General features: G+C 48.2%; 5 protein-coding genes across 5 annotated transcripts; 2 read left to right on the forward strand and 3 right to left on the reverse strand.

The window, feature by feature from the left end:
• Positions 1–4,200: 4,200 nt before the first annotated feature.
• On the reverse strand, positions 4,201–6,813 carry F5891DRAFT_1002650 (uncharacterized protein). Its single transcript, XM_041360259.1, has 13 exons — positions 6,606–6,813; positions 6,498–6,558; positions 6,376–6,441; positions 6,283–6,320; positions 6,171–6,215; positions 6,058–6,118; positions 5,991–6,007; positions 5,649–5,941; positions 5,103–5,593; positions 4,798–5,050; positions 4,701–4,738; positions 4,457–4,649; positions 4,201–4,403 (listed from the first exon to the last, which is right to left on the reverse strand). The coding sequence occupies exons 1-13, from the start codon at positions 6,686–6,688 to the stop codon at positions 4,324–4,326; spliced, it is 1,719 nt and encodes a 572-aa protein (XP_041232087.1). The 5' UTR covers positions 6,689–6,813; the 3' UTR covers positions 4,201–4,323.
• Positions 6,814–6,956: 143 nt separating this feature from the next.
• Positions 6,957–9,135, reverse strand: F5891DRAFT_975304 (uncharacterized protein; the record flags this gene model as incomplete). Its single annotated transcript, XM_041376497.1, has 4 exons — positions 6,957–7,519; positions 7,577–7,721; positions 7,775–9,049; positions 9,109–9,135. 4 exons carry the CDS (start codon positions 9,133–9,135, stop codon positions 6,957–6,959), a joined length of 2,010 nt encoding a protein of 669 aa, XP_041232088.1.
• Positions 9,136–9,505: 370 nt separating this feature from the next.
• F5891DRAFT_941205 (Mur ligase) lies at positions 9,506–10,987 on the forward strand (the record flags this gene model as incomplete). The annotated part of the gene is made up of 1 exon (XM_041374325.1): positions 9,506–10,987. One exon carries the CDS (start codon positions 9,506–9,508, stop codon positions 10,985–10,987), a length of 1,482 nt encoding a protein of 493 aa, XP_041232089.1.
• A 1,186-nt stretch (positions 10,988–12,173) lies between these two features.
• F5891DRAFT_1101054 (uncharacterized protein) lies at positions 12,174–14,152 on the forward strand. The gene is made up of 3 exons (XM_041363577.1): positions 12,174–12,566; positions 12,633–13,332; positions 13,383–14,152. The coding sequence occupies exons 1-3, from the start codon at positions 12,406–12,408 to the stop codon at positions 13,704–13,706; spliced, it is 1,185 nt and encodes a 394-aa protein (XP_041232090.1). The 5' UTR covers positions 12,174–12,405; the 3' UTR covers positions 13,707–14,152.
• F5891DRAFT_1002663 (uncharacterized protein) lies at positions 14,153–18,436 on the reverse strand. Its single transcript, XM_041360260.1, has 15 exons — positions 18,258–18,436; positions 18,156–18,207; positions 17,813–18,095; positions 17,031–17,758; positions 16,871–16,982; positions 16,690–16,819; positions 16,465–16,641; positions 16,297–16,410; positions 16,129–16,242; positions 15,983–16,081; positions 15,839–15,928; positions 14,990–15,790; positions 14,802–14,940; positions 14,647–14,748; positions 14,153–14,590 (listed from the first exon to the last, which is right to left on the reverse strand). Exons 1-15 carry the CDS (start codon positions 18,350–18,352, stop codon positions 14,300–14,302), a joined length of 3,327 nt encoding a protein of 1,108 aa, XP_041232091.1. The 5' UTR covers positions 18,353–18,436; the 3' UTR covers positions 14,153–14,299.
• Between the last annotated feature and the right edge of the window lie 1,405 nt (positions 18,437–19,841).

Raw genomic sequence — 19,841 nt, forward strand, 5'->3', positions numbered from 1 at the left:
TTCCCCGTGGCAGACACAACATCGGGATGCTCCATCAAGTCAATGTGTACAATGCCTAACCGTCTGTTTGCTCGAACCCCCACTCTAACCTTCGGTATGCTATACTTCGTCTGTTTTCCAAGAATGCAGTCATCACAAACAGGGGGTTGAGTAGAAAGGTTAATGGGCATACCGGTAGTGTGTCCAGAACAGGCAAGGTCATACACTGCACGATAGTGTGTGTGGCTGAGATGTCGGTGCCAAGACTGAAGGTCGGGTTGATGGGTGGCAAGGAGAGAGTGGTCTGTGGAGAGTTGGCCTCCAGACAAAGCATATAGGCAGCGAGACGTGAGAGTTCCTGTGAGCATGCACATCCCGTTTTGGCCTTGGACCCAGCAGGATGTGGTGTCAAATGACGCAATGCAATGGTGGGCAGCACATATAGCAGATATGGAGATGAGACGCACGGTCGCTGTGGGAATGAACAAAATGTTGTTCAAGGTCAGATGGATTCCCTTAGCGATTATGAGGCATATAGAACCGATCCCAATAGCTGCAATGGAGGAACCACTAATGCTGTGGACAGCACAGGGGGGGGAACTGGTTGCAGAGTGTAGAAGTCGGATTCCATTGTAGAGAATCATGCCTCTCATGGCGTGATATGGCAATTTCCACTAGGGAGTATACAGCACAAACTTGCAGCACCACTCTGTGTACTGTCCACAGCTATTCCTATATGAGGCGCAGCTTTCCCGCGCAACGCGCGCCATTCTCGCGCTTCACGATGTATACGCGTGCGCGCATTCCCGCGCTTGAGCGCCCTATAGTGCCAGCCATCCAGATGCATCCATCCACTGTCCTCCAAGTTCTCTAGTGCGTATATTTCTGTTTCTCTCATTTGTATATTATTCCACCTTATTTTTATCATGGACCCTTACTTATATATATCTCTACATACCTACTCAGTAGCGCTTCGGCTCCGCATTACAGCGCTTAGGCGCGCTATATAAGCGCCAGTAGTACATACTATTACTACTGACCTTTTCACTACTTACTTTTCCTACCACTTCACCTCTCACTTTACCTAGTACTTACTACCTAGAAAGTCGCAGTAGAACTCTATTCCTTTACATCTCACATTCTCACATCTCTATCTTGCATTATATCATCACTTGAGTCTAGTCTCTCTATTATTTCTGCATACGCGCGCGCACTTTCCCGCGCTTCGCGCTAATACGCGCGCGCGTTCCCGCGCCTTCGTGCCTTGCACGCACCTGCGCTTTCTCGCGCCTCACTTCAGCGTGTACCTCTAGATCTTCGCTGCACTCGCTTCCCTTTAGGGTCGAACGCACTTGTCTCCTCAAGTAACGCAGACTAGGCAATGCACGACCCTACAACAATTTTTTAGATACAGTTTGGAGCATCATTTGTTCCACTCTGTATTGTTGTTTCTACACTGTATTGCTAATGTGGATGGAAGCCCCGCTGTCAAGAAAGAAAGGGGTCAAGGATGGATCCACGATAGTACGCTTGCATTGATTTGGCGCTTTATAAGTGATGCCGGCGAAGTCCACATTCTTTGTGTGTGAGCGCCAGTCAATGCTGGTCTTAAGGTCATCGACTGCCATGAATAGGGCATCATATTCCTCATCATCAGACCCAGGTAACTCCCAGATGTGAGCGGAAGGAAGGGGGTCATAAGCCAGACCTGCAAACTCATGAGTTGAGGAAGGAGGCTTGGGAGTGGACGGAGATGGCGTGCTAGTGATGTAAATGGCCTCATGCGTCTCGCTATTGAGAAGGTAGGCATGCCCGCCAGTGTCATAGCATAGCCCTCCTGGTTTCCCAGTAGTAGTGGGCTTGGTAGCAGGCTTAGCGCCTGTAGCAGCCCTATTGTCGCACGTGTTGTGCTTGCGCGACAGTACCTCGTCCCTTTTTCCCTCCATTGCTCCTCCTTTGGCAAAACACTCTTTGGCAACATGTCCCCAGTTTTTGCAGGTGGAGCAACAGGTCGTGTGACTGGAAGTACCGCACTCGGAGCATGTTTTACCAGGGTGAGCCTCTCGAGTCTTGTTCCCCTTACCAGCAACCATGGCAATGTTGCCAGACTCCTTTTTGTCAGAGTCAATGAGTTGCTGTTCCATGTCTAGATGAGAGCGTATGTTTGCTGGCCCATACGTAGAAGTGGAGGTGCTGGTGGAGAGAGCATCAGCGATATGATTGCGTACATGGGGGAGCTCATCATTCATAGCATTGAAATTTGAGCATGATGATGGTGGTGAAGTCGTCCTCTTTGGGGATTCTGATAGTGTATATGCATCTGACCATGTCGCTAATCTCAGTGCTCATAGTTGAGAGGTGTTCTAACCAGCAGTAACACATAGCAAGTGCCTGTTGGATCAGCAAGATCTGCGCAATAGGGCCGATTTTCTCATGTCGAGATCGAAGGGCAATCCAGGCAAGATATGTGTTTGTGTAGGGACATAGAGACTCTTGTTCTTCGGGAGTAGACCGAGTGCGCAGCACTGCAATGATACATAAATTATTAAGGTCCCAGTGACCAGTGCTAGAGGGGTCAGCAACAGGGTCTGGGTGCGGAATCAGGCCAAGAATGTATCCACCGCTGTGCTTTAAGAACAGATAGTTCTGCATTTTGTCAGACCAAATGCTCCAGTTGTTCTTGCTGCGGTCTAAGATTTCAATCTCTTTTAAGTTGGTCTGACTGAGAGTAATGGTCGTGATGGATGGTTGCATCACAGTGGTCACACTAGCTGTTGTTGCCTGTGCAGGTATGGCAGCAGGCGCTACGATAGGGGCGGCTGTGCTCGGATTTCCTGTAGGTGCGGCTTGAGAACTTTTGGACCTTGTATGAGATGCACAAGGCAGCATGATGGATGTTTGAGGCTAAGAGTAGCTGGAGGGGAATATTATCTCTTGTTGGATCATATACCTGTGCTCAGGCCTCTCGCCTGAAAGGGCAATGGTTCTATGTTCAAATAAGTTATGTCAAATAGAAGATGCGCACTCAGGGCACAAGTGTCCGTATTAGGTCGATTGGACGCTGATAGATCTAGTAGGTTTCTGGCCATTGATTGTAACAGGCCAGGGCTCATAACCTAATGAAATCTAGATACAGGAATCAGTATCCCTCAGCCTAATGTGAAAGACTGAGATTAAGCTGTACCTAGATACAGGAATCAGTATCCTAGGTATGAGCAGTGAGTCTAAGTACAGCGAGATAAAGGAAACATATGACTCACCCTCAGCCTAATGTGAAAGACTGAGGGGAGAGGGAGACAAAGGTAAATCAAACATATATATGGTGCGTAGCGTGCCAAACATCGAACTCCAATACACGTCCCGTGATCATGTCGTGCATCAACACTTTTGAGGTTCATTATATGATTAAGCAGGGCTCATAACCTTTCAGGATTACGAGCATTACATGGATAGGGTGTTCGAAGCAGTCTGATTCTTTTGGAACATTCCAATGGTTATATATATACTTGAACTACCCACAACATTACTTAAGCTCTGACTTTCCTCTCTGCTAGTCTTTAGCTGATGACAGATGTGTCCTCAGGATGGTACACGAATGGCTTGTATACCTCAACAGTCATAGTCAAGAGTTGTCAACTCTTTGTTTGTACAATTAATTTTGGTTCCCAGAAAGGGTTAGAACTTGGTATGCCATCTGGGATGACTGATGACAGACACTCATGGACTTTGATGTTTGAAGTTTGAAGTTTTTGAAAATCTTGGTCTGGCCAGCTCAGAGAAATCTCAAAAAATTCACCATTGATTATATGGACCCCACAAGCCAGGGCCAGACAGCATACTCATGAGAGTACAATGACTGTGGTTATCATTGTCCCCATCAGCAAAGATGAAGTGCTCAAGTTCAAGGTGAGTGCACTGCAATGAGATGTCCAATATAGAAGATGAAGCAGAAAGGACAGTTAAGAGCTCATGAAGCTCCCATTTTCACTGCATGATGAGCATGCTGTGTTGTGTGACAATATGAGAATATGATTGTAAGGCAGAATAAGCACAGTGGGCGCAGTGCCCAAATGGAGCCTCACCTGGTCGGCTAAATTGTTTGGCTCTAAGGCATGGTGGGACTTAACAACTCTTGACCTGACAACTTAAGAATTGAGCACACCTTGAAAGTTGAGACCCACTATATGGGTGAGCAAACATCTTAGGTACCAGCTTACTATGTTGGCAAGGTGGGAGTAATAGGTGACATTCAGTACCCAGTTTGTATAGACAGTAGTTTGATCAGTATGTAGAAACATATATACATGATATCCTTGCAATGAAGCAAGCTTGTTGCTTCTACTTCTAACCCTCAATCGGTTCCGCATCTCCTGTTCCTCCCGTTTTCGGGTTAAACTCTAAATGCTGTGCAATTAAGGGCCATACTGGATGATACGTCACCCCCCATGCCGTGATAATTGATAGTCCGAGCACATACCTTCCTCGAATCCAGGATGTCTTCCTATACGAATTTGTTGCCACACGCTGCGCATCGCGTCTGAAGAACGGATATCTCCCCAGTGCTCAAGGAAGAAACTAACTTGAACCTTGCGGACGTCCGAAAAGGTCGCAGAGAATGGAGAAAACACCTCGTATGGAATATTGTCGACAGTGAGCGACTTCTGAATGTGCTGTATCGTGTGCGTTAACACAAATCACATCCGTACGAGAGTAAGAACTACCTGATATGCACGCTCTTTCAAATCAAGCAGGCCAAGTTCTTCGGTCAAGATTACAGTGAATAACGAAGACAATCAGGAAGGCGTGTGATTGACTCACTGTCTGCTAATCGATAAGCAGCCTTCGCAGAACAAGGCGATGGTCGCCCTGGATGGTTTTGTTGCCACTTTCGGATCCACTCTCTCCTCGAGGTGGGAGTTTCTGTCGAGCTCCCTGCTTTTGGAAGGTCGAGCAAATTAGACTGACTATCAGAGGGGGCTTGCGCTGTTGAAACTATTGTCGGCGGCTTCTTTTGAGCCGTTGAGTTAAACGACGAGGATATGGGGGCGAAGACAATGACATCAGTATAGATCTGTAACGCATAGGTCATAAATGTACCAAAATATACCCTAAACCACGCTCACGTAGTAGAGAACAGCCCTGTAAGTTGCATATGCAACGTCCCGGATGAAGACACGCATTTTCTTGGGTCCCGCAATCTCCTTGCCTTTGGCAGGTGCTGTGGGTTTCATCCAATCGTGTGCATTCGTGTCAGGAGCTACGCTATTGCTCCTTGGGGATGACGGGTGGGATAACTTGGGTTGAACATTACGTGTCTGTCCGTCTTCTGGACCACTCGACATTTGTGCATCTGACTCTACGGAATGGGCATTTAGTTCGGTGTCGCCGGTACTTGCAACTGGGACCACAAAAGGTCCAGCGTCCTCTTCGATCTGCGACTCTACAGTGCCATCAAAACTTGGTTCATCGATTGTCTCTGTCGTAAATTCATCGTCTTCATCATCCGAATCGTCATACTGACGACTAAGATAGGTGTCGTCGGAGGCGCCGTCGCCATCATCGGCATCGTATTGGCCATGGTCTGGAGAAGCCTCAGAGAATCCGGAGCTGAACACTAAGGACAGTGCAATTGTAAGTATCGTGCACTATACCGATCCAGTCGGCCTTACTAGTCTGAAAGTAATCTGCTCTTTGCAATATCTTTCTGTTGGCGTAGATACACCTAAAACTCTTCGACCTGCCTCGGCAGGGCAGGACGAACTCGACATCGGAGTATAGTGGGTCATCAAGCAGCGACCCTACGCGTTCCAAAAAATCCTTCGGTACAAGCTGAGCTGGTGCTGAGGGTGGTTGCGTAGGTTCGGCCGGTGATGATGTGATAGTACAGATGATGAGGAAGGCGTCCTGTTCCTTGACGGCATTTGAATGATAGTATACATGATCTCGTCGCGCAAACTGAGCCCTGTCCAAAGATGTGATGATATATCTCGTGAATAACGGGACTCACACACCATCCCCAATTGGCTGTCTGTTATGAACAAACTAAGCATGAATCGAAAAGTTAACCGAACAGTATACCTTCGATGAAAATGAATGGTTGTGGGCTTCTTTGATATTGAATAATGCGGTCTTTCCGAGACTGTACGAAAAGAATCAGATGCAGACAAACCATAAACATGTTGAAGTCTGACCTTCGAAGCTCGAAATTGAATTTGTAGACGCCCTCTCGTACCCACCTATGCATTTGAGATTAGTATGCGGGAGGGTGTATCCTAAGTAGGCCGAAGCCTCCCTGCGACGTACTTGCCGTCCACCGCATTGTCTTTTTCTTCGGCAGTGGGCTAGAGATACCGGCGTCAATAACGAGTTTGTGATACAAGGAAGGTTGGTGCGCACTTCACAGGACAGATACAAGCTCACGAACCCTCCGCCCTCCGTGCCAGAGTTTGCATAGAAAAGAATCTGTATAGCGGTATTCGATAAAGCTAGCCGGGGAGGCAATACAGTGTAACGCATACCTGCCAGCGTCCATGTCCAAATCTCACAGACTTGGTAACCTTTGACTTCGATTCACCTTTGCTACAATTCTGGTCAGCGGTAGCTGGGAAGCATTGCGATGGGATTACCTCGATTCAAAGATATTCTTGAGACCACGAAGGGTCCACTCGAAGGTGACTGCCGTGCTTTCTTGGATGTCTGTTTTTTCCATCACGACTCGGATGTTTAGTCCGAAGAATTAGTAGGAGGTATGAGAACCAAGGCTTTTCATAGGGACGAGATATGTGAACGGTATTGAGATGGATGCTCTGTGCAATGTGGTAAACATGTGTGCGATGACTGACTAAGTCCAAACAATGAGGTAGCCCCTGTCCGTCGCTAAATAGGTACAATATGTACACTGGACATGTGCGTAAAACCTAGTGCGACACAATTCGCTTTTAGTATATGTGGATATGTAACAATGTATCCCAGACTCCTCAAGCCGATTGAGCCGGGTCGGTGGTATTCGCCTTTCCTTCAATGGTCAATGCGTCCATCTCCTTAGTCATGAGCCTGAGAGTCTCCACAGGGTATGAATGATCAACAATGGTAAAAGAATGTCCCGCGCATGAATATAAGTGATCGAAAGTATCACTAGCTTCGGCGGGATCATGGTCCTGGCTCGGGTCATAACCGGGGATGATCCGTTTGATTGGGATGAGCTGCAATTTTACCTTCGGCGCAGACCCGCATGGAATGAAGGTACGAATTAAAAGCTTCTGCCCCGGCGTTTTGCTGTTCCGTGCCAGCTCCACCATAGTGTCCCACTTTTGTTGCATCAGTTGGTCGCACTTGCAGGTATCTGGCACAGGGAGCGATTCCGTGCAACCAACACCAATGCGGAAAGGAATACATGTGTAATCAATCTCAACGACGGCAGGCCCTGGAGCGTGTATTGCTGCTGTCCTAGAGATTCGCTCGTTATGGCACGAGAGATCAGATGCAATCACGCGATCAAGAAAGCGGAGATCACGAGTAGAAATACGGGACATGATTCCTTCTGCAAGGAATCAATGAATGAAATGCGGCATCAGTCACAAATTTATGAAACACATACTGGCACGGCGAGCTTGTATTCCGCGACAATATGTTTGATGGCCGCCTTGTTTCCAATCATAAATCTGGCATTCCCTACTGCAGTAATGCACGTGAAGGCAACCAGCACAACGCTTGAAGGTGCCTGCTGCCCCAGATTTGTTGCACTAGACAACGATCACTACGAAGATCATAGAGGAATATGTGAGATTATACGCACCTTTGAACTTTGACAAGAATCGACATGTGCCTCATCGACATCATCAGTCTCTAACAACTTGAGTCGGCTCATCACAAGTGCCTCCAATGTGGACCAGTGTTTGTGCATTGGGCCATCCGGCTTTGGCCTGTCCACCGCCTTAACGGCGTTAAGGGCCTTGATGGACCGTCCCATCACTTTAAGCACAGAACGAAAAATCGCATACTTGGGGAAAATGCTCGAGAGAAGAAGCCAGAGTGGCTCCCAGTCTTCGTCATTATTATCCTTGAGGTGTTTTACCCACGGCTCAACCGCGAGCAACGAGGGCAGCAAGCCTGCCTCGAGGACCTCAGAGATCCAGGGTAGCCCATCCGTGTCTTCTATATATGCCCTTATATACCAACATGTGTACGAAATGGCCTTGGCCACTAAGTGACGTTGTTTGATGGAGTGGGGCCGCTGAGATACCATGGTAGCAATAACGCCTGCAGTTTTCTGCATGGAGTGTTGCATAAGTAACGGAATGCGGATCGTGTTGTTTACGGAAAGGGAGGTCAGAAGGTGGATGTCCCAGATAATTAAGTCGTAATCGACGGGTTGCTGTGCGAGGTCGTGCTCCAGATGATCAAGAGCTGCTGCAGCGATCCTCGCTCCGTCATTATTGAACGGGCGCATGATTTCATGCCAATTCCAGGTCTCCGTTTCAGAGAATGTGCACATCCAAGAGTCTAGAATGGCTGGAGTGCGGATAATCGGAGGGGGACCGGGGATGTCATCGTCTTCCACGCAGGAGCTGAAATGACGATCTTTTGTTTCTAGATCCCACAGACTGAACAGCAAAGACACGATTCCTGGGCTAGACAGGACGATAGGAAGCGAGTCCCCGAGCGTATCATGCCTGCAGATGCCTAAGAAGTCGACGATTGCTCGCTTAGCGAGAATACGCATGGTTCTATCAATGCTGTCTTTGAATACGTAGTCTGCCCCGAGGAAAAGCAGCCATTCGCGAATGATGGGCCAGCGGGAAGTCAGCGTGCTGAGCATTCTGGCAGTGTAGACGGAGCGGCCAAGCCAAAATGGCATGAACGATGCTAGGCCTCGAAAAGCCAAAGCTTGTTGCATGGGCTCAGGGATGAGCCCACGCTTGACTTGTTGGAGATGAACTGAGTCTATGGTACCGTACAGCGCGATGGTGATTTGATACACATCGGGGAATGTGCAGTCGTCCCTCAGAGCAAAGAGAGTGGCGGAGGCGACAGAGTCAAAAGATCCTTGGCTCAAGCCGTCCAAAATATTCTAGATATCGCGAGAAATGGTTAATGGAATGTCTGACGACGGGTAGAAGTACGGCAAACCTTGAGCTCGTTGGAAGACCGTGACATGACGAGATGGTCTGGTTAACAAAAGTGGTTTTTCTGAGTGGCAACTCGGCTTATATATCATGGTGCCCCTCCACATGGCTCATAAAGAGGATTGGTCAATCACAACCTAGCGAGTCACGGTGGTGATTCTGGTGAACGTGCCGGACCATTGGCAATTTCAAGTTACCATATGGACTCAAGCACAGCACTGTAGATCTGCAGATGGAGAGGAAACAGATGGGGACCTTCTGCAAGCGTCACCTACTTGCCGGATCAATCTTTGAGAGTCTAGGTTTCATAGGTCCTACACTTGTGCCACCACATCCGAGTTCGATATGGTGCATGATGTTGGAGCCGTATTGCCGGTTCTTGCCGATTTTTACGCCTGACCATGTCGATTAAACTTTCATTGGAGCGTATTCGGCTCCTTGCACCACATCTTCCTCCATATTCACGGCCCACTGTTCATGTCGCTGGCACAAATGGCAAAGGAAGTGTCACCTGCATGCTATCATCCATTTTCCTTGCGTCGGGTCTTACTGTTGGTCGATTCAACAGCCCTCATCTAGTGTCCGTCCAAGACTCCATTTTGATCAATGAACAGAGCATATCACTAGAACAATACAATCTTTCACGTGCAGCTGTCGAGAGCGCAGACCAAGCCCATGGCACAGAAGTTACCAGTTTTGAAAAGCTGACGCTTGTTGCACTGCAGGTCTTTGAGAAACTTGGGGTGGATGTTGTGGTCATTGAGGTGGGCATGGGTGGTCGTCTGGACGCGACCAATTACATACCAGACGAGTCCATACTCCTCTCCGCTCTCACGACAGTCGACCTTGATCATCAATTATTCCTTGGAGATACCGTCGAACTCATTGCCAAGGAGAAGGCCAGCATTGCTAGGAAGAACAAACCTTTTGTCTTAGGCATTCAGAAATACGCTGCTGTCGAGAATGTAGTGCGGTCTGTCGTTGAACAGACCGGCGCTCACTTCATAGCAACTCACTCTGCACAGCGACGAGCGTGGGATGATACCATAGATGGTCCATTACCGCCTTCGTTCTCGCTGGATGCAGAATCATTCAGGCCTCCCCCTCCTCAGCCTATAACATTCACCAGTTCGGCTTTCCCAAACAGCTTATCCGCACTTTTATATTTGAACGGAAGCCATCAAGTGGAGAACTTGAGTCTCGCATTGACTGTCATATCCACACTTATGACTCACCCATCGTGTGCATCGAGGATGCCAAGCGGTTTTAGCGAGCGTGTCTTGCAAAACATAAATACAGGCATTAGAAATGCCACTTGGCGAGGTCGCCTGTCATTCCATAGTCTCATGGTGTCCTCACCTTATCCACGGGCGATCACTGTCCTTGTCGATGGTGCACACAATCGTGCGTCATCAGAAACCCTCGCTTCGTATATTTCCAACCTCGCTACGATGTTGGACGGAAATCCAAAAGTGCGGACATTACGATTAACTTATATCCTCGCCCTATCACGTTCTCCCCCTAAAACGCCGAAGGATACCTTATCCCCGCTCTTCGACTCTCGAAGTAGCACACGAATTTCGATACAGACCAAAATTGCCGCGGTACGATTCACCTCGCCGGAAGGCATGCCTTGGGTAAACTCTGTGCCACCGTCTGTGATCGCCGCGACCGTGCGTGAGTCTGTATCAGGTATAGGGCTGTGGGTTGCGTCCGACGAAGGTGATATTCAGGGGCAACTTGAGAGTGCGCTGGAATGGGTGACCACGGAGGGAACGGAGGAAGAAGATGGGGTACAAGAGCTGGTGATTGTCGCGGGGAGTCTATACCTCGTGGCGGATTTCTATCGTCTTCTTGCGAAGCAAGAGGTGAACCCCAGTTGACAAGTCGGACCGAAATCAGTACAGTTGTTTCGAATATCATTTGTTTTTCTGGTTCAATGATTGGAAGCGTCTACAGAGATCTTGTCATAAATGGGGTTGTGGCACCGCGTGGGGTCTTTTGTTGTGAGGGACGTGTGAAGCTTTGAAGGATGGTATGATCAACGTGTATACAAGCCTCCAACAGCCTAGTAGCACTTGGTCTGGAATGTGCATGAAATGTGCAACTCATGCTTACCGATATCAGCATATCTGATCCACGATTAACGTTCGCTCTGAGACTCCTTTAAATGTTCTAGCTATAACAAGACAGGTTACGGCTGCCATTTCTACCCACCTCTACCTCGTGGGGCTGTTCGCAAGTACGATGCTACTAGGAAGCTGAAATTGTTATCTGCTGTGACATTGTGATTGGCCATTCTGATCATCCACTGACAGCTGTCAATCAAACACTGGTAGCAGCCACTAACCCAAGTATCCTCGAGGTGCGAAACACGGGTCTGAAGATCAGGGGACTCCGCCACTTGTCAAGTGCACTTATCGACGAATGCTAACATGTTCATGGGCGCTGGGTTGAAGTCTCCACTCCCTTGGAGGTGATGAAAGTGATCATTTCTGGTGGGTGAAACGGTGAATGCTGCTAATTTGTCGATAAACAGCTTGTATGGCGCACGATTCCATTGTTACGACACGGGCCCATCAAGATAAGGTGGATTTGAATTGATGGTCTGGAGTCATAATGTACGTTCAGACATAAGATCTGGCTCTGCGCCGCTCTGGCCATGGAATGGAGGACTTGCATCGAAAACAGGGACTAGATGCCATCTTAGTTACTGAATCGTCAAGTCACAGGCTAGATGGTTTCTGAGAATCCAGACGTACCTGGGGCTCTTGTCGAGAGCTACCGCCCGTATGTAGGATGAGAACCTTATGGAGTGGCGGCCAATGCGCAATGCGTTTGTCGCAGGCTATTATTGTGTCACCTTGTCAACAGGGCGGATCGCCATAATATCGATGAATCCCCCATTGGCAGATTACCTACCTAGTAATGGTAAAAACATTGGTCGAGCTATTTCATTGCGAACCATTATAAGTGGTAGAGTAATACGAGCCTGCGTTCGAGGAGCAGATTAATGTCGCCGTCGATTTGGAAGCAAGTTCATATTAAATGAAACGTTGACCGACTGATGTGACTGTGTGATATGTGAGGAGTAGTCCCACGACACTTAGCTTTAGTTGTGGTTACCAGTCGAGCTGATCAGTACGCCTTCTTTCATCTCTTCTCTCTTTTCCCTTCTTTTCAGAGCTCGCGCGCTGCCAGCTTAGCCAGTCTCCATCAAGAGAGGCGTCCATTCGCTTTTTCGTATTTATTTTTCTAGCCAGCCGCCTCACATCGCATATTTGAATCAAGTAATCACTGAATGTCCGGTGTAGAGCCATCCAGAAGACCCCCTCTTGCTGGCAAACCACCATTTGCAACAGACGATCCAGACGAACTTTTCGACCAACCATCACTTTCTAAGCGCCGTGTCCGTCAGCCAGCAGAACCTAATCCCAACGACCGCACTTCTGCCTATAACATGTACGTTCACACGCTTCGGTTTTTCAACTTGAGAAGAGTAGGCAGATAAACTGATTTACTCTGCAGGTACGATCAATATCTTGACGGTGAAGTTTCCTCCAACCGTCAGTCTGGTTTCGGTGCAGTCGGCCTCGGTTTCATGACTGGGGACTTGAGTGACGATGAGGACGAGGAAGTCCTTATGCATAAGCCTCCTATGGTAACCGAGTCTAAGCATGGTGCTATGAATGCATCCCCGATACCCCTCGCTGCTCCACGTCCCGGTTATCCAGCACCCATCTCAGCCCTCAATATACCATCTCCCGCTGCAACACCCGAAATGAGACAAACTGTCCAACACCCTCCCGTGCACCAGCCTCCACAACCCATGCCAAATGCACTGAAAGTCAACCACCCCCCAGCTGACATAGATATTCAACCACTGCGTATGCCTGTCCCAATTTACGAGACTCCTTCCCCTCGTCCATCAGTCCCAAACACTCCGCATCCTCTCCAGCCTCCAATGACCCCAATCACTCCCGTCTTTGCTCGTCCCGCCAAGTTACCCGCCCCAAGAAATATACAGTATGCAGGCGACACAATCATTCGTGGAGGCTCAGAGGACAACTTGGTGCCGAGACGTGGCCAGAAGGGAGATGACTTCTGGAGGAGGTTCAGCATCGTTGCGAAGGACGAGAAGAAGACGAGTTCTTGGTTGATAAAGACACAGAATGGGTCTTCAAAGTTGTCACGCTGGGTTTGGTTCATTGGGATAATGCTTTTAGTTGTATGTGCCTTCTTTATCTCTCCTGCCTCCTAACTCATCTATTGTTGTAGCTCATTGCTGCTGGTATCGGAATCGGCTGGTACATCTCTCATAAGTCAACATCGACTACGGTTCCAAAGGCTATCGGAGGCAGCGCCAATGAAACCATGAATCCCACCAGTACTCGTACATCGATCGGGGTTTCTTCATCTTCATCATTGCACGTGTCGCCTACAAACACGGTTGCACGCCGTAACGAGGCCGCGCCCACACCTGCTATCCGCGAGGCAGTGCAGGAGTTCTTGGAGGAGGTTGGCCAAGTTCCAGTGGCAAAATTAAACGTGCCTGCCGGACGGAGCTGGAAACATCGGCGCCGTGTCGAGATCCAGTTCTAAGCTGCGTCTCTCGCACTTCATTACATTTTAGGAACTCTCCATGATTTAGGGTTCATGCTCGGATCTTCGTCTCGACAGTCTTTGCTTCTGGTTACTTACAAGCCTTAGCCCGTGCTCTATTGTGAGGGTGCATCCATAGGCGTGAGCGCCTGTTCGTTCGTTTAAACAATCTCATCACGGTACCAGCGTGATTCGGACCTGTACTTATCAGGTATCGCAGCTCGGTCTCGATCACATTTTTAAAAACTCAAATATACATTCTTCACGTTCATCCAACGACTTTTTTTACTCCCTGGAGACAATCCACCTTTCATAACCTTTGATACCAGATAGATACATTGGCACATGACGATTGCTCGAGTACGAGAATCGAGGTTACCAGCCTGTATCACTCAGCAAGTACTGACTGCTTGGGACTTCGGAAATAAATTCATTATACAATGGCTGTTTGTGTGTATTCTGATGCCCAGCATTGACGTTATTATAGGGCACCCGCGTCAATGGGACTCAGTATGCAGGATGTAAAGAGTATGCTTCAAAAATAATCAAATTCGTAAGTAGCTTCCTTGTCACTGAGGCTGCTGAGGGGCCCTTCAACCACGCAACCTCTTCAATGGTCGATCCTCCTTGGACTTGAGCATGGATTCTGAGACCTTCGTATCCTCGAGGATGTCCACCTCCACATCCGAATCATTATCAGCTTGCCCAAGCTCTTCGCTCTCGCTCTCGCGTTTGCGTTTCGCGTCCTCTTCCTTCGCCGCCCTTGAAGCCTTCCACTCTTTGGAAAGGATTTGAATCCGTTCAATAAGATCTTTCCGGGAGTGCTGTACCACATGCTCGTTCCAGTCGAGTTTGCGCTGTTCAGCAGGATATATTTTCTTACTCTTCAGAACACAGCCAATGTCAGAGTCAAAAAGCGAGAACTAGGCAAGATACGCACTTGATGGACGAGATTAAAGTAGTGAACAGGATTTGCAAGGAAGGTTTTAGCGAAATGTAGCAGGTAGACGCCGCAGTCGGCAAAATTGGGCTGGGATGGGACCTGTAATGGAGCGTTGAAAAGGGTCCTTGTTTTTGAAAAACGGGACTCCACACCTGCGCAAGCTTGACTTCAGCCAGTCTCACCTCGTCCAATTGTTGCTTGTCTTTTGCTTCAGCCTTTAGCCAATATCGCAATACCTTCTGTGCTTGAGGATGCCGTGAACCTAGGGAATCCAGCGTGAAGATCCAAGTGCTGCAACGCATTATAAGCCGATTATTAAAATGCAAATACGTCGGCTTACGTAAGAGGATCATTGGAAGTAGCAAGACTGGGTTGGACGTCCAACATAGCGTCTACTTCCCTTTCGTGCTTCTCGTCCTCATTACGATCATCCTCCTCTTCGGAGTCCGGCACAACAACTGGCTCAACGGCCTTCTGTTTCCCCTTTGTCCTGGTAGAGGTTCCATAGAAGTGAGCCGCAGGGATACCCATACGAGATGGAGGTTTCGATGACGGAACACTGGGAGCCTCGGAGACATGTGTTGAAGTTGACGCATTGGAAGATGGAAGATTATCCTTTGGCCCGGTCCCCTCTGGGATCGTGTCGATGTCGATAACGGTGACGTCAACATCCATCGGTTCCAGACATGGAGAAGACGTCGATAAGTGTAAGTCTACATGTGCTTCGACAGATATCGATCTCCCTGAGGCCTTGCCAACAGAGGCAGACCTGCCTTGTGTGGATATAGAATTGGATGGTGAAACCCTGAGTAGTTTCGGAGGAAGGTGGCCAGATATTGAACATGACTGTGTGAATTCCACAGGTGAGATGTCATCCATGTCTTCATCTTGCGTAATACTTGGCGTGGACGCGCAAGTAGCGTGCAGTGAGGCCGATTCGGCGTCTGGCTCTGATCGTGTTCCTAATGCTGGTAGGTCCTGGGGTGGTACAGCCTCAGGCTCAGTTGCAGTAATTACGTCTGGCTCGGTAGCAGTCTTTCGCCGCAGCTTTGCCCGTTGTGAAAGAGAAGGTTCTTTCTGAGGAAGGGGTGGGAGAAGAGTGTACTCGGGTTCATAGATAATGGCAAGGTACCAGTGAAGACTTTAGAACGGTGTCAGGAAGGGTCGACCTCGTTAAGGACATACTCACTTCTCGTTAATCGGGACAATTATGTATTTCTTTGAGAATATATTGACCCTGGACGTCCATTTTTTCACGCTTTGGTATCCTTCGTCCAAGCTTCAGGCAAGGTGTGTAATTTCGGAACTTTACAATGAAACCGATAAAACTTGCCTTTTCTTGTTGTTGAGCTTCTTATAGAAGAACGAACTGAAGACGTGAATTTGTTCCGCAAGATCCGGATTTTGCTCCTTAAGATCGGCGAGCCAAAGCCTGCATATATATTAGCATCATGCTCAATAAATGGCAGGTGACCGTACTTTAAGCCAAACTCTATCAATGTATCATTGAGGAACTCGTGCGGTCTGAGCCTGTTCAAATCGCTGCCCATGACGTTCAATGCGCCAGGACCAGATGGGGGATATACGAGAATTCTAGTAAAAACAAGTAAGAAATGAAACAAAGTACTAATGATAAAAGAGTCGCACAGTTCTTCAGGATCTGCTATGGGAGGTGATTCTGACGGAGTTTGGGGTACTGCAGCAGCAGAGCGCCGCGATGAACGGCGCCGCGATGTACCGGCCTCAGCGTTAGCTGATTTACTATGAAGATTGTGGGTCACCGACTAAAATTGAAGCAGTCACAAAGTAACCTACATTTCAGGTGCCAGGCACGATCCAGAATTGATTGTGGAGCTAAACACATCTGGCACAGGGGATGCATTCTTGATGGTAGAGGCCATCGGCTCGTAGCGAGGATTAGACGAACGACGACTTTGTTGTTGAAACATCTCTGCAAACTGCTGGACTTTCCCCCAGATTGCGCCCGTTGGTCTACTTTCAATCAGGTAAGTTCTCCTTAGGTGGTCAATGACTTCGTACCTTGCAGTGCTGTGTGTAGATGCTGCTTCAGCCAGGCGAAGGCGTAGTTTCTGATATATCGATTGCGTCCATCCTTTGGCTTCATCCGTACTAAACAAGAACGTCAGGTTCCCGCGTCCGCGACTCAGTCCTGGGCGCAGCGGTTCAGCGCATAGCACACTCATCATAATGGTACACGCACCAGGTACAAACTCATCTATTGCATTTCCGTTTTCACAGACTTCGCAATCTTTCGCCGTCTCTAGCTGTATGACTACGTTGTCTTTCAAGGATCTCTCTTCGTCATTTGTGACCTAATCGATATTAGCACAAGTGCCACATAATTTATGTTGGGGACGTACTATTACGCTTTCAAACACATTGGTTTGTTGAAACCAGAAAGATGGAGACTGTCCAGGTACAGCCACATTGAGACGTCTGGTCTTTGGATCATACTCAAAGACAGGGGGCTCGGAACCATTTTCGGCACTGAAGATTTTGAAACCGATTGCCCATGCTTGCAAAGGGAGCTTCAGGGGAGGGTCCTTTGTGCGAGGAAGCTCCTTAGATGTGAATTGCGTGGACGACGTGGTAACATGATCAAGCTGTGATCGAGACGTTGGGACAGACTGATTGAAGGTGTGAGTCATTACAAAGAAAACACGATGATGTTGAACCTTAGTTGTTTTTTTCGGTTTCATTTGCTTCACAACTCCAGCGCCGCCACGGAGTGCATTCTGTTTCCGTAAATCCAGGAATGGAACCTTATCTTCGAATACTTTTCGAGTATCGCGGACAATATATTCCGGTATGGGCGTAACTATTGCAGCTCGCTGCGATTGAGGTTTCGGAGGGAGCGAAGGCTGGCTGTTGCCTGCCTCTGACGAAAAGTCTTCAATATCATCAACTTCATCAGACACAACCGCAGTGTAGGGTTGTGTGGTCGGAGAGGAATCCTTTCCTTTGCCCTTCCTGGAGTCAGTATATTGTGGGTCACTTGGAAAGGTCTGGAAAGGATGAAGATTCATGGGGTCTGGTGAAGACGACAAAGGATGAGGACGAGGTACAGGTACCCCAAGATCTTCTCCGTCTGAAATTACGTGAACCTCTCGACCAAAGGGATGCTTGTGGTGCGCAGGCGTACTTTTCATTCCATGAGGTCGGTCGATGATTTGTACCTCGGGATCTGATTGCCCTGTATGTCTTATGGAAGCGCGGGTGTTGTTTGTGGAACTCGAATTGGTGATCCGTTTAGCCAAGGTACTGGAGGGTGCATGATCAAGTTTGGAGTGCTTGGGTTCTTGTGGCAATGATGGTCGTGCAGGGGTATCAAGAAGCGTTCGGCGCGCATTCGGATTTGTTCGGAGACTGTTGCCGTTGGAGATTTGATCGTAGGGGCTCGCTGCTGGCCTGGGGCGTGTGTTACGCTACATGACAGTGAGAGGATTACCACCAAAGTTGGATCTGATGGGTATCAGCTAACTCACTGTATTTGATGGGGCGGCTATTGGAGTAGGTAAATTTTTCCATGTACCTCTTCTACATAGCTTCATTCAGAATGATCTAGCGAAGTTAAGAATCAGACGTACGGATTACTTAGACTAGATGCATCTCGGTAGTTGGACGGCCCTGCAGTGCCATGCAAACTGTTGGCCTTTTGTCTTTGAGAAGCTGAAAACTCCATTTGCGTCCCTTGCAGCGCAGCGGATAGCGCTTCGTCGCGTGCCGGGGAGAACAAGAAGACGACTAACTCGCGGGTGGCTGCAAGACCCTTCGCTTACCCAGATTGAGCTCAATGTTCGATTGTTCACTTGCTCGTGTAGTCCTAGTTAGGCAATTTACTCAGACCTTGACACACGAAGCAAACACGGAGGAACCTGGAGGGAATCCTTGTTATTTTGGCTCATCGTGAGTGCCTACCTGCTACACTAATCCTTCTTTTTCTACTTGAACGATATACCTACTAAGCAAAACAACATATACATATTTAGTTAGAACTAGATGACTTTCCGCAATCAAGTCATGCTTTCGTAAAAGTGTCAATGAAAAACAGTAATTTTGACACGTTTTTAATGGAGGAACTCGGTAACCAAATCCCAGTAAGCGCCTGATAATATTTTGTAGGTGGATTGCGGATTGCTAAATTCTCTTCTGCTACCCAGCGGTAGTCTCCCGTAGGCGGACCAATAAAAGGAAAACAGTTACAACTGGTCCCGTCTACGGAGATCCTGTGGTACCCTCGCAGCAGCCACCAGCCCAATAATGTCATGAATATGCATAGGTCCGAACGTCCTAGTCGAGGTCCTGCGGCGGCGTCTCGTATCTGGCAGTACGGATTAGAACTCAGGTCCTGAGTACAAGCCCGGGACTGGAAAGCACTAGCGTGGCTAGAGCCAGCGTATGCTACACTCTACGGTTCATGAAGATCACCCATGGGATCATTCAGAACTTATCATACGAATGAAAAGTCTGCAAACTCGAAATCAGAAAGATCTAGTCGAGTGACCAGGTAACTTAGACCCTTCTCCGAGTCATAGGTGCTTTTCTCTTGGATCTGGCACCGGCGACGTTTACGGCTGCAAGAGAGATGAAAGAGACATCGTTCAATCATAATTAAGAGGGAACGAAGTCGAGGTACTTGCGGAGTAGGCCTCCACTACAAGGGATTAACTTTAGCAGCTTCCAGATATCAATAGGCCATATTGTGTCCCAGAAAAGTAGTCATCATCGACGAGCTCCAGGTACATAATCATTGATCCGACTGAGCTTGTGATCATCCCCCAAGAGCCTAGAAAGTCTGTGAGAGGGTGCATCTAAATACTGAGATACTGGGGACTCGGCAAGGGTAAGCTAGGATTGGCAATGGTTGACTTGATGGTTTTGAAAACTTTGTCTGCGACGTAGGCTTCGTCCGGGCTGGATACTTTTATAAGTGTCTGGTGTCTCCTGGGAATAATAAGCTATCAGTCAATCAAACCTTCATGTATTTGAATTGCGTGACTCACCATCGGGCCCAACTAGATCCTAAGATTGACAAACGAGGTATGCAAGTCCTATCTCGTAGTAAGTACGTATTCGAGGCGATGGATTTGATGGCCCTGGTGTTCTTGATGAAACACTGTAACCGAAAAGTTGAAGATTGCCCATGCAGACAAAGCGTTTGCAGTCTGGAT

Source organism: Suillus fuscotomentosus (assembly GCF_016647785.1).
Source record: "Suillus fuscotomentosus strain FC203 chromosome Unknown F5891scaffold_4, whole genome shotgun sequence".
Classification (NCBI taxonomy): domain Eukaryota; kingdom Fungi; phylum Basidiomycota; class Agaricomycetes; order Boletales; family Suillaceae; genus Suillus; species Suillus fuscotomentosus.